A 17,455-nucleotide genomic window follows, 5' to 3' on the forward strand; every position below is an offset into this window, starting at 1 on the left:
TGCAGAAATATAAATTGTTATGTAAACGGTATGTTCTTTGGTAATAATTGATAGTGTTGACTCTATTTTCTTTTTTTTTTTTTTTTGAGACGATCTCACTCTGTCGCCCAGGCTGGAGTGCAGTGGCCGGATCTTGGCTCACTGCAAGCTCCGCCTCCCGGGTTAACGCCATTCTCCCGCCTCAGCCTCCCGAGTAGCTGGGACTACAGGCGCCCGCCACCTCGCCCGGCTAGTTTTTTTGTATTTTTTAGTAGAGACGGGGTTTCACCGGGTTAGCCAGGATGCTCTCGATCTCCTGACCTCGTGATCCGCCCGTCTCGGCCTCCCAAAGTGCTGGGATTACAGGCTTGAGCCACCGCGCCCGGCCGACTCCATTTTCCAAATTACAGTACTGTGCATTCTCTGTGTTTAGTGAAAGGCACAGCCTCCATCATCAACCCCTAAAAGGCATCCGCACTTTCTCCCTGAGTGCAGGGTTAAACCAGCTCTCCCTTGGGCAGATATCTGATGTCATAAAAAATTCATGGGTCGCAGCAGCTGGTAAATCCACTGTCTCCGGTCGTGTGTACCCTCATTCACAAAAATCACCAGGCCTGGGAGAATTGGTCCCAAGAGTCGTCAGCTGAAATATGGCCTCTGGGCTCAGCTCTGCAGGCCAATCAAAAAATTAAAGCATGAGAGGGAAATCAAGAGTCACCTTAGGCCCAGATGAGACCAGAGATCATCACGATCAGAACAGTCAAATCAGCCGGGCGTGGTGGTGTGCGCCTGTAATCCCGGCTACTCGGGAGGCTGAGGCAAGAGAATCGCTTAACCCGGGAGGAGGAAGTTGCAGTGAGCGGAGATCACACCACTGCACTCCAGCCTGGGTGACAGAGCGAGACTCCATCTTGGAAAAAAAAAGAACAGCCACCAGGTGTATGGAAGACTTACTACTCCAGCTACTATGCCTTAAAAGGATTATTTCCAACCTTCTCTATTATTATGTTCATGATACAAATGAGGGTAAGAGGTTACAGAAGAAACTTGCTCAAAATCATGCAGGGACGCAGCGTACAGTGGCTCACACCTATAATCCCAGCACTTCGGGAGGCTCAGGTGGGTAGATTGCTTGAGCCCAAGAGTTCGACACCAACCTGGGCAACATGGCAAAACTCTGTCTCCACAAAAAATACAAAAATTAGCTGGGTGTAGTGGTATGCACCTGTCATCCCAGCTACCCAGGAGGCTGAGATTGGGAGGCTCGCTTGAACCTGGAAGGCAGAGGTTGCAAATGAACTGAGATTGTGCCACTGCACTCCAGCCTGGGCAACAGAGCAAGACCCTGTTTCAAAAAAAAAAAAAAAATCATGCAGAGGGCCAGGTGTGGTGGTTCACGCCTGTAATTCTAGCACTTTGGGAGGCTGAGGCGGGTGACTGTTTGAGCCCAGGAGTTTGAGACCAGCCTGGCCAACATGGTGAAACTCTGTCTCTACTAAAAAATACAAAAATTAGCTGGGCATGGTGGTGCGCACCTGTAGTCCCAGCTACTAGGCAGGCTGAGGCCTAAGAATTGCCTGAACCCACGAGGCAGAGGTTGCAGGGAGCTGAGATCACGCCACTGCACTCCAGCCTGAGCGACAGAGGGAGACTCTGTCAAAAAAAATAAAAAATAAAAAATCACGCAGAGTCAGGTAAACTACAATCTGCTTTTTCTCACTCTGCATAAGCAAGAGAACTCTCCAAGGCTGATATTGGACTCTGCCAAGGATGTTCCTGAAAGGCTGCATTTGAGGTCAAGCCTGCAGCCAAAGGCCCCTAGAGCAAGGACTTCAAACCAGAGATGGGAATTTAATGGCCAGAACAGAAAGTACTTTTGGCCTCTTGCAGGAATGAAAAGCAGACGCCAATTCCCCAGGGTGGGTAAGGTTCTTCTTGCTACACAGTCACAGGTCTGTGCTCTTTACAAAGAGCTGCAGACAATTGTTTCTGAACAGGGCGCTTGGCTGCTCAATGATTAATGAGAATCTAATATCACTTTTGTTTGGACCCCAAGCTAAAAGAGGAAAGAGGCAATAGATGCGCCGCCCCAGGGCATCAAAATTCTCCAGAGATTTCCCAGTGCTTACCAGCCTGGGTCAGAATGCCTTGGTTGGCATTCAAGGCCTTGCTGGTCTGGCCCCAAACAACCATCTCGATGTTTCCTGATTTCAAACCTCTGTACCAGCCAACTGTCTTCAGCATCACCCAATGGGCTCTGCCCATCCTCTTCCTGCGATTCTCCCAACAGGCAATGCCTACCCCACCCAACCTCCAAGGGCCAACTGAGGTCTTGGTCTTCTATCTGAACTCTGCATTCCAGTCCTTTCTCAGACCCTCATGGTCCTCAAAGCTTTGGCCTTCTGATCTAGGCCTGTATTGATGGCTAACTGTTGAGTTGGCCTGTATCTCTCTGGATCCTTCACTTTCATGCTAAGGGCCTTGAGAAGCAGGGAGGGAGGCCTTCAATGATGTTTCTTTGTGTTCTTTATCCAGCACTTGCTATAGAAATTATGGGAATTAAATAAACGCTGTTGATTAATGAGGGATGGATAGACAGAGGTCCCTGAGTCCTATAAGCTAGTCCTCGCAGGCCAAGCTTTGCAGGGAACCTGGGTGCAGGGCTGAGAGGATGCTCAGGGGTGATTTGGTTTAGTGGCCATTGGACTAGAGTAGAGCTTCAAAGCTTCAGACCCCAAACCCCTTAATCATAGCCCAGACAGGTGACTCTTCGGGTCTTGCTCAGACACCTCTAGGAAAGAACTACTGCTTAGTTTTCTACATCTCCACCCCCATAGCTGCACAGAGGATTTTTTTTTTTTTTTTTTTTTTTTTTTTTTTTTGAGAGGGAGTTCTAATACATGCCCAAAGAAAGTGAGCTTTCATGGCAGACAGACAGGGAATGCTGGTCCAACCTCTGGGCACTCACTGCCCAGCCATGGACAGGTATTTCTCTCCAAATAAAGACAGGAACCCATGGAGCCCCTCACCCAGCCCCCAACCCCAGGGGCAATGCTCAGTCAGTCTGAGACTGATGCAGGCCATAGAAGAGGACTCTCACCTGTCATCAGCCCCCATCCCATTGTCTCCTAGCCAAGACAGAGTGCCAAAGGCCAGGGCCAGGCAGAGAACCAACCTCCCTTGGTTGCCTCGAAAGGGCACCCGCTGGGGAAAAGTAATGTAATTCTTAACAAGACAAACTCAAATTCTAGCATCTCCTCATCTCTATGGTAAGGGCAGACCCAGACCCTCTACCCTCCCCACCCCACGGCCCAAATACACACACACACACACACACACACACACACACACACACACACACACACACAGCTCCTTTCCTCGAAAGCCCTGATTGCCTCCCTCCCACAAGACCAGCCTGACACATAGGCCCTTGAGGTTGCAAGGCTGGATGGTAGAGACAGTACCCTGATGGAAACTGGGGGTCGGGGTGGTCGAGATGGCAAAGGCACCCTTAAATCTCCATTCAGAGTGACAGCCAATCAAGACCCCTGGGAAAACCTGCAGTTTCCGGGCCTCCAGGTGCTCTCTGCGAACCCCCCTCCCATCAGAATCCCCCAAATCACATCCTGGTATCGGCTGAGAGCTGCTCCTTGGTCTCAATCAATAAGCAATGATTTCTTCAAGCTCCTACTGTATTCGCGGTGGAGGTGGGGGTGGAGGGCTGCTCTGGGGGAGGGCACAGACCCCTCCAGAGAAGCCCATTTCTGAAGGAAAGGGGGAGTCACGCTTAGGAGGTGAAGGTGTTGGCTGCACCCCAGGCCCACTGAAGCTGGGTTTCCCAAGTAGCCAACCTAGAACCTCCCCCGTCTCTGCCAAGGGCTCCATTCCTGCCCCCTCACTTCCTAGGATGGTTGAAACCCTGGCTTCTGCCTGTCCTCCCAGCGCCACCTGTGCCTCCCTGCCCACGGGCTCAGCCCCACACATCTTCCCATCGATCTCCCGTAGGTGTGCGGGCAGGGGGCTCCGGAGGGCACGGTACAAGCCCCTTCCGGCGGCGCTGCCCTCCCTCTGCCCGGCAGGTCTCCCGAGGTGGGCGGCGAGCCCCGCAGCCCCGACCCTGGAGTCCAGCGCGATCTCCCGGGCAGCCCGGCGGCGGCGCGGCGGGAAAGCGAGAGCCCATCCCGGCCGGCCAGCCGCCTCCAGAATCCTGGCCCGGCTCCCTCCTCCGGCACGCCTGGAGTTGGGGCCAACAGGCAGGATCAACAATCCAGAAACTTTCAATGGATCGCGCCGGCTAGGAGGGGGAGAAGGGAGGGCGCCAGGGCTGGGGGGTGGGGAGGGGGCTCGGGGCAAAGCCCCTGCTCACACTTACCATCTTGCTCACATCCATGACCGAGGTTGCGGGGCACCCCCCCACCCCTGGAGATCCCGCTTCCCCCAAAGCTGCTCCCGGCTAATCGCGCCCCGAGGGTGCCATGCTGCTGGGAGGGCGGCCGGCAGGGCCCCCGCGGACCGGGGCAGGCGGCGGCGGCGGCGGCGGCACCGAGGCTGGACCGGAGAAAGGAAGGGGAGGGGGAGGGGAGGCGGAGAGGGGGAGGGGGAGGGGGAGGGGGGCGGGCGCGTAGCCGCAGCGCGCGCCGGGGGCGGGGGAGGCGCGGCCCCGCCGGCGGAGACCGGCGCGCCCGAACCCCCGGGGACCGGGAAATCCCGGAATCAGCTGGCGGGGGCGCGGGGGGAGACCGGGAGGCGGGTTCCCGGGCCCGATCCCGCGGCCCCCGGGCGCGCACTGCGAGGGTGTGATTTGAATAACAAAAGGTGGCTTCTCCCCAGAGTTCCCGGTGGCGGGGATCGCCGAGCCCCGAGCCAGAGGCCGCCGGCCCGCCAGGAAGCGTGTGTGTGTGTGTGCGCCCGCGTGTGTGTGCATGCGTGAGTGTGCATGCATGCATGTGTTTTGGTGGTGGGATCAGTGGGACTCAGGAAGTGAGCAGGGGAGGTGGTGGAAAAGGAGGGAGAATGGGGGGCGCAGGAGGCCGACATTCCAGTGGGGGCAGGGGGTCCGCTCGGCCCCTCCCCACTTGGCTTCTCTGGACAAAGGGGGAATTCACAGCCAGTTGTTTGCCTCCTGCGGCTAATCTGGAGGGGCCTCCCGAATGAGACTGGGGTCTCCAAACAGATGGGCAATTGGGAGGAAGTGGAACAGGTATCCCCAGGAAGGCTCTGAGCGTCCCCCTCCCACGTGAGCCACAGCCAGCCCTTCCTCGAGTGAGGGAAATTGGCTCCGTGGCTCCAAAATGATGTCTGCCCTGAGCTGGGATCCTTTTCCTCAAGCCAGAATCCCGATGTGCCTTTCCTTATTCGATGCCGAAATGCACGGCAGACATTCCCCTCTGCAGTAGACACAGCTGGTGACCTCAAAAGAGCTCCTGTCAAATGCTCCTTTGGGGCAAGTTCTCCGGGAAAAGCCTGGCCATCCAAGCCTATAGTTTCAACACAGTCTGTCCCACCAAAATCAGATGGTAAGGTTTTGGATGCGGCAGGGACCTCAGAGTCCACCTAGACCAACCCCACTTTATACAGAGAGGAAACAGATCCAGAGAGGGAGAGGGAGGTGCCCCGGGTCACACACCTGGCAGGGACTAGGGGTCAGGGCAGACTTCAGTAAGGACCATCCAGCCCAAGCCCAGAAGGGCTTCCCAGGCTGCCACGGGGCAACCCTGAAGTTGGGGCTTGATGCCCCGGCGGCTCACTCCTGTAATCCCAGCACTTTACACCTGTAATCCTAGCACTTTGGGAGGCTGAGGCAGGCAGATTGCTTGAGGCCAGGAGTTCAAGACCAGCCTGGCCAAAATGACGAAACCCCCATCTCTACTAAAAATACAAAAATTAGCCAGGTGGGGTGCTGTGTGCCTGTAATCCCAGCTATTTGGGAGTCTAAGACAGGAAAATCGCTTGAACCCAGGAAGCAGAGGTTTCAGTGAGCCAAGATTGCACCACTGCACTCCAGCCTGGATGACAGGAGACTCCGTCTCAATAGTAATAATAATAATAATAAATAATGAACAAGTGATGGGATCCAGAACAGCTGTGAGGCCAACCTCTGCACCCACATGAAGGGATCCACAGGAAGAGGCCCCGAGGAGAAGGCATCTCCCATCATGGCCCCAGGGCCTGCTGGGCTTGCCCTATCACGGCCCCTTCCCATCAAAGCTGAGTTCTTATCGATGAAACTGGAACTATTTATCTGCCTGCCTCCTAGGGGTATGTGAGAACATCGAGATATAAGAGATAATGTAAGCTGGGCTTGGTGGCTCACACCTATAATCCCAGCAATCTGGGAGGCTGAGGCAGGTGGATCACTTGAGGCCAGGAGTTCGAGACCAGCTGGGCAACATGGCAAAACTCCATCTCTACTAAAAATACAAAAATTAGCTGGGTGTGGTGGCGCACACCTGTAATCCCAGCCACTCGGGAGGCTGAGGCAGAAGAATCACTTGAGCACCGGAGGCAGAGGTTGCAGAGGGCCAAGATCACGCCACTGCACTCCAGCCTGGGTGGCAGAGCGAGACTGGGGTCTTGCTATGTTGCTCAGGCTGGTCTCAAGCTCCTGGACTCAAGCAATCCACCTGCCTCAGCCTCCCAAAGTGCTGGGATTATAGGTGTGAGCCACCATGCCCAGCCTTCCCTCTATTTTTATTTGTTTTTTCTTTTTTGGTTTTCCTTTTCTTTCTTTTTTATTTGCTCCTTGTTTCTCTATTTTTTTTTTTTTTTTTTAGACAAAGTCTCACACTTGTTGCCCAGGCTGGAATGCAATGGTGCGATCTCGGCTAACCACAACCTCTGCCTCCTGGGTTCAAGAAATTCACCTACCTCAGCCTCCTGAGAAGTTGTGATTACAGGCATCCGACACCATGTCCAGCCCTGGCTAATTTTGTGTTTTTAGTAGAGACGGAGTTTCTCCATGTTGGTCAGGCTGATCTCAAACTCCTGACCTCAGGTGATCCTCCCACCTCAGCCTCCCAAAGTGCTGGGATTACAGGCGTGAGCCACTGCATCCAACTGTTTCTCTATTTTCACAATCTGTTCTTCCTCCTGTTTTCTGGCTCAACTAATGGTCCTACCTCCACTGAGCTGGTTAAGCTGGAAACTTCAAAGGCAGCCTTAATTCCTCCAGCAACAATCCCCGCTCCCACTCCATCTAATCAGGTCCCACATCCCTGCGATTCTTCCTTGCACATAGCTTCCAATCTACGTCTTACTGACTGTTCCTTCCCTGGATAAGACTTTTGACAACAGCCTCTGCCTCCAGTCTCTTCCTGTCCAATTAATCATATACACATCTAATTGTGACTCCCCACCGGCCAGCCCATCCCAAATAGAAAAAAAAGAAAAAAATAACAGGCCAGGTACAGTGGCTCATGCCTGTAATCTCAGCACTTTGGGAGGCCAAGGTGGGAGGATTGCTTGAGGCCAGGATTCGAGACCAGCCTGGGTAACAGTGTGAGACTCTGTCTCCAAAACAAAACAAAAAAGACTCTTCTGGCCGGGTGCGATGGTTCATGCCTGTAATCCCAACACTTTGAGAGGCTAAGGCGGGTGGATCACCTGAGGTCGGGAGTTCAAGACTAGCCTGGCCAACATGGTGAAACTGTCTCTACTAAAAATACAAAAATAGCCAGGAGTGGTGGCGCGTGCCTGTAATCCCATCTAGTCGGGAGGTTGAGGCAGGAGAATCACTTGAACCCGGGAGACAGAGGTTGCAGTGAGCTGAGATTGTGCTACTGCACTCCAGCTTGGGCCACAGAATGAGGCTCTGTCTCAAAACAAAACAAAACAAAAAACAAAACCCTTCTATGGTTCATTTGGTTCTCAATACTATAGATATATCTGCTCCCATTCTTGTCTATCCTCTCATCCTCCCACCCTGCCCATCCATCCAACTGCTCATCTGTGCCCAGGATGCTCCTGGAACGTCCTTCCCTCCTCCTGAGCTTAGAAGTGTCTTTCTCATCCTTCAGGACTGACCTCAAATGTTACCTTCCCTGACCCATCTGGACACAGCTGGTCCCTCGGGAGTCCCTTCCCACAATGGACAGCTTTGAACACAGCCTCCATCTCCCTAGGATGGGAGCGTCTGAGCCCAGGACTCCCTGGCTCACCTGTGAGCAAACTCAGGCCAAACATTGGCCTCACTGGTCTTTGAATCTTGAATGCCCTGCCCCTTACTTCCAGCTGGAATTCCACCCCCACAGCACTCCACGTTTAACATCCACTGAAAAGCACAGAACAGGACTAGAAGGCTCTCAGTTTCCTGACATAATTCAAACAGAAGGTGCGGTGGACGCGTCTTGGTAGAGGCTGACACCTATTGGTGAATCGAGATTCTGCAGCCTAGCCCTAAAGACCACACAGGTTCTCACTGCCAGGCTCTGGCAAGGCTTTATAGTCTCTTTTACGGACACAGAAGTCCATTAATTCCCAGTAATGATATTTAAGCCAAACAATATTGCTTATGAAAGGGCTTTAGGTAACATATGTTACTATGCTAATGCTAGTAGTAGGTGTATGCAGAGGGCTGTAATGTTTACAAAAGGCATTTTTACTCATTATTTCATCTGACCCTTAAAAAGTCAGGAAAGGGGCCAGTTGTGGTGGCTCATTCCTGTAATCCCAGCACTTTAGGAGGCCAAGGCAGGAGGATTGCTTGAGCCCAGGAGTTCAAGACCAGCCTGGGCAACATAGTGAGATCCCCATCTCTATTTCCATTTAAATTAATTTTTTTAAGTCAGGAAAAGCATATAATGGGATTGTTATTATAATGCCTATTTTGCAGGTATTGTGGAAGAGTGCATGGATGAGACCTGGGAAGGGCAGTGGGTTGGGGAGGGGTAGTGTAAAGGTTCTGTAACTTTTCCTATAGTGTTTGAATTTTTATAAGGAGAATGTAATGAAATGTTATTACCTGCAATTATAATGATGGCTATTAAAAGAAATAAGAGAGTATGACCGGGCGCGGTGGCTCAAGCCTGTAATCCCAGCACTTTGGGAGGCCGAGACGGGTGGATCGCGAGGTCAGGAGATCGAGACCATCCTGGCTAACACGGTGAAACCCCGTCTCTACTAAAAATACAAAAAACTAGCCGGGCGAGGTGGCGGGCGCCTGTAGTCCCAGCTACTCGGGAGGCTGAGGCAGGAGAATGGTGTGAACCCGGGAGGCGGAGCTTGCAGTGAGCTGAGATCCGGCCACTGCACTCCAGCCTGGGTGACAGAGCAAGACTCCGTCTCAAAAAAAAAAAAAAAAAAAAAAGGAAATAAGAAAGTATGAGTAGGCCCTGGAGCCAGACAGATCTCAAGTTGAATTTGGCTCCATTTCTTTCTAGATATGAGCAAGTTCCTTAACCTCTCTGAATTTCAGTTTTCTTACCTGAAAAACAGGCTAATAAACATGATTCCTTCCAGAGTCAATGTAAGAATTAAGTAAACTCATGTATATAAAAGCACCCAGCACAGTGGGTGACTGGCTCTTGGCTCGACGCACCTGTCTCTCAGCTTACTTGGTGGCTAGCTCTTGGAAGCTTCTGGCATAATTATTTGTTTTGTTTTGTTTTTGAGACAGAATTTCACTCTTGTTGCCCAGGCTGGAGTGCAATGGCACAGTCTCAGCTCACTGCAACCTCCACCTCCCAGGTTCAAGCGATTCTCCTGTCTCAGCCTCCCGAGTAGCTGGGATTACAGGTAAGCACCATCACACTCGGCTAATTTTTGTATTTTTAGTAGAGATGGGGCTTCGCCATGTTAGCCAGGCTGGTCTTGAACTCCTGACCTCAGGTGATCCACCTGCCTCGGCCTCCCAAAGTTCTGGGATTACAGGTGTGAGCCGCTGCACCCGGCCTGGATTGTTTCTTTTAGAACTAAAAATGGAACTACCATCTGATGTGGCAATCCTGTTACTGGGTATCTACCCAAAGGAAAATAGATCATTCTGCCAAAAAGACACCTGCACTCGTATGTTCATCAAAGCACTATTCACAATAGTAAAGATATGGCATCAATCCAGGTGCCCATCAACAGTGGGTTAGATAAGGAAAAGGTGGTACATATCCAACAAGGAATATTATGCTGCCATAAAAAGGAATGAAATCATGTTCTGTGCAGCAACATGGATGCAGCTGGAGGCCATTATCCTAAGTGAATTAACACAGAAACAGAACACTGCATGTTCTCACTCATAAATGGGAGCTCAACATTGGGTGCAAGTGGACATAAAGATTGGAACACCAGACACTGGGGACTCCAAAAGGGAGGAGGGGACAAGTGTTGAAAAACTACCTATTGGGTACTGTGCTCACTATCTGGATGACGGGATCATTAGAATCTCAAACCTCAGCATCACACAATATACCCATGTAACAAACCTGCACATGTATTTTCCCTTGAATCTAAAATGAATTTTTTTTTAGATAGGGTCTTGCTCTGTTGCCCAGGCTGGAGTGCAGTGGTGCAATCTTGGCTCACTGCAACCTCCACCTCCCGGGTTCAAGTGAGTCTCCCACCTCAACCTCCTGAGTAGCTGGGATTACAGGCACCTGCCACCACACCCAGCTAATTTTGTGTGTGTGTATTTTTAGTAGAGACAGGGTTTCACCACGTTGACCAGGCTGGTGTCGAACTCCTGACCTCAGGTGATCCACCTGCCTTGGCCTCCCAAAGTGCTGGGCTTATGAGTGTGAGCCACCTCGCCCGCCCACAGTCATTAAATCTAATGAGCAGCTGTGCAGTGCTTTGCTGACCACACAGTATACAAGTGGAAGCCACTCACCTGCAGCATGCTGGGGGCATGGCCAAATGCTGCCTATGCTGTCCTCTCTGATGCTCCCAGCAACCCTCACCAATGTGGACACTGAGATACAGAGACATTAGTGACCTGCCCAGGATCTTGCAGGGAGTAACCACGATCGGTCATCTACCTGCCTGTTCCTTGCTTCCCCCCATATCCACAGCCCCCTTTCCCCAGGGGTCCACTCTGCACAGCAAGGGCTGAGATCACTTTTGGCTGACAATCTGTCAGCCTTTTAGGAGCGAGGCCATCCGCTGGGATATGTCTGCCCCATGGCACTCTCTGGGCACCAGCTGGGGATGTTGGAGCTGCCCCTGGGGAGCCCCGAGAGCTGCAGCATAAATGAGAAATGAGATGAGGCCTGCAGCGCCACTTAGAGCCAAGAAAAGGTCAAGTGCTCTGCAATCATCAGGTCCTCTCCAGGACCAACGTCAGACTAGAGAGGGGGGCAGATCCTACAGGGCCCAGGAGCGTAGCCCACTACATAAGGTGCCTGGAAGTGGACCCTGCTGGTTAGGAAAGGGCCAGGGCCTCCTAAGAGGGAGGGCTTAGAGGCTCCGAGTACCCCCTCACTCTGGTACCAACAAAAATGTGCATGAACATGGCCGGGCACGGTGGCTCACACCTATAATCCCAGAACTTTGGGAGGCTGAGGCGGGCAGATCACCTGAGGTCAGGAGTTCGAGACTAGCTTGGCCAATATGGTGAAACCCCATCTCTACTAAAAATACAAAAAAGAAAAAATTGACCAGGCACGGTGACACGTGCCTGTAATCCCAGCTACTCGGCAGGCTGAGGCAGGAGAATCGCTTGAACCCAGGAGGCAGAGGTTGCAGCGAGCCGAGATTGCGCCACTGCACTCTAGCCTGGGTGACAGAGCGAGACTCCGTCTCAAAAAACAAAACAAAACAAACCAAAAAATTGTGCAGAAACCATGTGACTCAGCCTCAGTTTTATCCTCTGTGAATCTAGGATTCTGGTTCTAATCCTGCTTACCCATGGCTGCTTTTGGGACTTTCACTGCTGCTAAGCCATCTCAGAAGTGTGCTTCCCTTCAGAGGAAGGGACACATGAAAGGCAGAATGAGTGGACGAACAATAGTTTCAAATCAAGAGAAAAGTTCTCCCGGAGCTCTCAGGCAATTCACCAGGATGCTCTGGGTCAGGGTATGCATGGCTGCTCCAAGGCCCTGCTGGCCCTGGCAACAGCTTGTTGGTCTGCAGGGACCTGGGCAGACCAGCCAGGTCTGTCCCCATTTTGGGAGGCACCGTGCACTTGCACATGTGGATGCAGCTGTGAAGGGGAAGATCAGGGTGCAGCGTGCTTGAAGAGGTGGGGCAGCGGGGCTGAACACGAGTGTCAGTGTGACCAGGTGTGAGGCGTGATGTGAGCCAGGTGAGTTCTGTGCTGGAAGCAGAGCCATCTCACTGAGCAGATACACAGGGAGGGTGAGGGAGTTCCAGCTGGGCAAGGAGTTCCAGCTAGAACCCTTAGGTCCTCCTGTGTAGGCCACAGAAAGCCAGCACAAGCTGCTATGCAGGGAGGGGTATGCTGGTCAGCCAGCCAAAGACAGACTCAGGTACAAAACACTGGGCACTTCTTGGCTTTTGGAGCTCCAGCTGAGGCTGACTGGGGTAGCTGGGGCTGGTTGGAGTAGCTGAGGGCTGGATGGAGTAGCTGAGGCCGGTTGGAGTAGCCGGGACTAGTTGGAGTAGCTGAGACTGGTTGGAGTAGTTGGGGCTGGTTGGAGTAGTTGGGGCTGATTGGAGTAGCTGGGGCCGGTTGGAGTAGATGAGGCTGGTTGGAGTAGCTGGGGCTGGTTGGAGTCACTGGGTTCCTGGAGGAGCATCAAGTCTCAAAGGGTGACTCCTATGGGCCCTGCCCTGTAGATTCAGCGGAGACCTCTGAACACTTTGCCCCGATATTAATAGATCTGTTTTTCCTCCTGACACTGCTGTTCCCCCCATATTAAACACAGGTGTCCATGGTCCCTTTCCACAGATTTCACATCACAGGGGAAAGGGTGACTTCAAGTGTGGCTGAGCTATATGGAGATGCCAAGTGCACCCCCAGAACCTTTCCATTCTGCAAGATAGACCCCCTAAGCTGCCGGAAGTCAGGGGGTGCAGAGGTGAGCCAGGAAGACAGAAGCCTGAAATGGGGCCATGGCTTCAAGAAGGGGGCAAGGAGAGACATGAGATGTGCTGTGGGAAGGAAGGTGGCACAGAGACAGCCTGCCCAGAGAGCAGACCCTGGGACTGGGAGGCAGTGGGGACATTAAGAGGAATCAGGGTCAGGCTCGGTGACTCAGGCCTATAATCCCAGCACTTTGGGAAGCCAAGATGGGAGGATTGCTAGGAACATATTTTTTTTTTTTTTTTTTTTAGACAGAGTTTTGCTCTTGTTACCCAGGCTGGAGTGCAATGGCACGATCTCGGCTCACTGCAACCTCCACCTCCTGGGTTCAAGCATTTCTCCTGCCTCAGCCTCCTGAGTAGCTGGGATTACAGGCATGTGCCACCACATCCGGCTAATTTTGTATTTTTAGTAGAGATGGGGTTTCCCCATGTTGGTCAGGCTAGTCTCGAACTCCCGACCTCAGGTGATCAGCCCACCTCAGCCTCCCAAAGTGTTGGGATTACAGGCGTGAGCCACCGCACCCAGTCTGGAACATTTTTAAATGAAATCATAGCAAAGCACTTTTCCAATGCTCCTTGCCCTTTGAGTGAACCTAAATTACTATTAGCGGTAGTAGCGGCCAGTGACACTGAACACTATTTTCCAAGCACCCACTATGCACGGCCATGCTTACCTCTGAATCTGAGAGGTCAGAAATAAAGGAGCCAGACACAGAGTGGAGGAAAACAGAGGTTGTTGTTGCCGGCTGCGGTTCCTCACCCCAGCTGCACACTCCAATTACCTGGGAAGCCTGGGCCCCGCCCCAGGGATTCTGATGTAATGGGTCTGGGATCAGCCTGGGCATCAGAACTTTAAACTTCCCCCAGGAGGTTGTGATGTGTAGCCAAGACTGTGAACAACTGAACTACCGCAGCCAGGACTCAGAAACCACCCCCCGCCTGGTCTTGGCTGAAGCTGAGGGCTGCAGGAAGCGAGGAAGTGTGGCACTTCCCTTACTGCTTCTCCTACGCGGGGAATTTCCAGGCTCCCACCTGGAATTTTCCATCCCTTGGTCAAAGGTTCAGCATAGGTGGAGACCTCTGAACGCTTTGCCCCTGATATTAATAGATCTGTTTTTCCTCCTGACACTGCTGGTCCTCCCATATTAAACACAGGTGTCCATGGTCCCTTTCCACAGATTTCACATCACAGGGGAAGGGTGACTTCAAGTGTGGCTGAGCTATATGGAGATGCCTCGTGTACTCCCAGAACCTTTCCATTCTGCAAGACAGACACCCCTAAGAAAAACACCTGACCTGGTCTTAGGATCCCACTATTAGCTGGTGGGTTCTGGGCAGCAAAGATCCGCCGGATTTCTAAAGCCTCTCCAGGCAGGCTGCGGGTGGCCGGCAGGGGTCAGAGGGCCTTTTAGAAGCACCAGGACAGACAGGAGCCACTCAGCCAAGTCCCTGAGTCAGCAAAGAGCCTGGACACCTTGGCTCAGGGGTGCCCCAGGCTGCCAGACCTCTCTGCCCCTGCCCGCCAAATCCTCCCTGTAAGTGGTAATTTGGAGCACCCTTAATGTTCAGGAGCTTCCAGCCTTGTACTGGGAGAGGTTTTTCCACCTCTTCTCCCCTGGAGGACAAGTCTAGGGACGTGTCTCTTCCCAGTTATCTCTCTCTCTCTCTCTCTTTTTCTTTTTTGAGACAGAGTCCCCCTCTGTCACCCAGGCTGGAGTGTAGTGGTGCGATCTTGGCTCACTGAAACCTCTACCTCCTGGGTTCAAGCGATTTTCCTGTCTTAGTCTCCCGAGTAGCTGGGATTACAGGCACACACCACCTCGTCTGTCTAATTTTTGTATTTTTAGTAGAGACGGGGTTTCGCCATGTTGGCCAGGCTGGTCTCAAACTCCTGGCCTCAAATGATCCAAAGTGCTGGGATTACAGGCATGAGCCACCCCACCTGGCTCTGCCCAGTTATCTCCAAAGCAGTGTTCCAGGAGCATGGACCAGGCTGAGGGCAGGAAGTACCAGCTCAGAGTCGCCTGTAGTGGCTCAGAGCTGGTGTCCCCGCCCTGGGGAGGTTGGCAGCCAGGCTAATTCCATGTTATCACGGCTTACAGGAAGCCAGCTTGGCCCGGCTGTCAGCCAGCAGCAATTTACCGGCCTTGGGGGCAGAGGGAGGGAGAAGAGGGAAGAGAAAGGAAAACACAGCCCTCTCCCCATTACACAAAAAATTGATCCTGGGTTATTTTTAGGTGCTTATTCATCCCACACATTTCTTTTTGAGAGCCACGACATGAGCTCTGCAACCAAAGCCATTTAGCAAGAGACAGCTGCCCACATAGGTGGAGGGAGGGGCATGGGAGGACTCAGCCCGCATGAAAACGGGGGAGGGTGAGAGGGTCTTTAAGGACCTGAGGCCAGGCATGGTGGCTCACGCCTGTAATCCTAGCACTTTGGGAGGCAGGTGGATCACCTGAGGTCAGGAGTTTGAGACCAGCCTGGCCAACATGGTGAAACCCCGTCTCCATGAAAAATACAAAAATTAGCTGGGCCTGGTGGCACGTACCTGTAATCCCAGCTACTCGGGAGGCTGAGGCAGGAGAGCTGCTTGAACCCAGGAGGCAGAGGTTTCAGTGAGCTAAGATTGTGCTACTGCACTTCAGCCTGGGTGACAGAGTGAGACTGTCTCAAAAAAAAAAGCACTATATGTATGTTAATTTTTTCATTGTTTTAAGTTTACATTTTTTTTTTTAAGAGACAGGGTGTTGCTCTGTTATCTGGAGTGCAGTGGTGCGATTGTAACTCACTGCAGCCTCCAACTCCTGGACACAAACAATCCTCTCACCTCAGCCTCCTGAGTAGTCAGGACTACAGGTGCACGCCCCTGTTCCTGGCTAATTTTTAAACTTTTTGTAGAAATGGCGTCTTGTTTTTGTTGCCCGGGCTGGTCTTGAACTCCTGGGCTCAAGAGATCCTCCTACCTTGGCCTCCCAAAGTGCTGGGATTACAGGCATGAGCCACCATGCCCAGCTACATGTTAATTATTACTGCTAGTGAAAAAAAAAACACAACTCATTTGTACTATATTAGAGTAGGATAGAATGTGAAGATCAGAGCCACAGAAAGTCTGAAGTGGGGAAGAGGTAAAATTGAAAGTCATATTCACAGTCGAACTCCTACCAATGATGAGTGTGGAAGAGGCTTTATATCTTTTTAGATGTGAATGCTAAAACTTAGTTTCTCCCCGTGAACAGGGTAATACCCACTCTTGAGGGTTGTAAAGGGTTAATGCAAATAGAAGCCCCCAGCGAAGCTCACAGGAGGTGCTCCTGAGGTCAGCTGAGGGTGACAGTTAATTCCATGTGTCAACATGATTGGGCCACGGGGTGCCCGGATATTTGACTAAACAGTGTATGTGGGTGTGTCAGTGAGGGGGTCTCTGAAAACCCTGGTAAATAACATATATATGTCAACTGCATTCATTAGGATATGTGATTTGGGTAATAAAGGTTTAGGAGAAAAAAAAAACAAAAAACAAATCTGATCTCATTAAGCAGAGGAATTCCTATTCCTCCCCAGGCTGGGGGTCTGCTCTGGGAATCTCACTGGCAATGAAGCACTTGATGAGATGTGGCCACAACTGTCAGATATCACACACATCAAGCCTTAGGCACACACTAGTTATGTAATCTGAGGCATCTTACTCTCTGTGGACCCCAGGGTGTCTAGTAATAAAATAGGTACAGACTAGGCATGGTGGCTTACACCTGTAATCCCAGCACTTTGGGAGGCTGAGGCGGGAGGATTGCTTAAGGCCAGGAGTTCGAGACCAGCCTGGGCAACATAGTGAGACCCCCTGTCTCTACAAAAAATAGAAAACTTAGCGGGCTGTGGTAGTGCATGCCTGTAGTCCCAGCTAATCAGGAGGCTGAGGCAGAAGGATCACTTCAGCACAGGAGGTTGAGGCCTTATGCCTGTAATCCCAGCACTTCGGGAGGCTGAGGTGGGTGGATCACCTGAGGTCAGGAGTTTGAGACTAGCCTGGCCAACATGGTGAAACACTATCTCTACTAAAAATACAAAAAATTAGCCAGGCATTGTGGTGGGCGCCTGTAATCCCAGCTACTTGGGAGGCTGAGGGACTTGTTCTTGGACCACTGAGTGATCGCCGGGGCCAAGGCCTTTGTCTTTCTCGTTCGTGGCTGAATCCCTGCCTCCCGAGCTGTGCCTGGCATGGAGCAGACATTCAGTTAGTACTTGTTGAATTTGTGAGTGAATGCATGCAAGAAATCACTTCACTGTGCCAGGTCCTATTCTGAGTGCTGGGCACACAAGGTCTTTGCACTCCAGCCTGGGTGACAGAGTGAGACTCTGTCTCAAAAAAAGAAAAAGAAAAAGAAAAAGAAAGAAAAAGAGAAGACTACCAAAGAAAATAAATAAGCCAGATGCAAAGGGATAAATATTGTATGAGTACACTTATATGAGGATCTAGAATAAGCAAAGTCATGTTAACACAAAG

General features: G+C 51.9%; 1 protein-coding gene across 6 annotated transcripts in view; it reads right to left on the reverse strand.

Annotated features, from left to right (window-relative positions):
• HIP1 (huntingtin interacting protein 1) overlaps positions 1 to 17,455 on the reverse strand; it is a 216,113-nt gene that overhangs the window by 113,874 nt on the left and 84,784 nt on the right. For 2 of the 6 annotated variants that reach the window (XM_030932118.1, XM_030932116.1), the window contains exon 1: positions 4,352 to 4,528. The exons of the other annotated variants lie outside the window; for them this stretch is intronic. In XM_030932118.1, coding sequence (XP_030787978.1) covers positions 4,352 to 4,369 — 18 coding nt within the window. In that variant the 5' untranslated portion in view covers positions 4,370 to 4,528. Of the gene's footprint in view, positions 1 to 4,351; positions 4,529 to 17,455 lie in introns of those variants that run through there. 6 annotated transcript variants of the gene reach the window in all.

This window comes from Rhinopithecus roxellana, chromosome 6 (genome assembly GCF_007565055.1).
Source record: "Rhinopithecus roxellana isolate Shanxi Qingling chromosome 6, ASM756505v1, whole genome shotgun sequence".
NCBI classification, from domain to species: Eukaryota; Metazoa; Chordata; class Mammalia; order Primates; family Cercopithecidae; genus Rhinopithecus; species Rhinopithecus roxellana.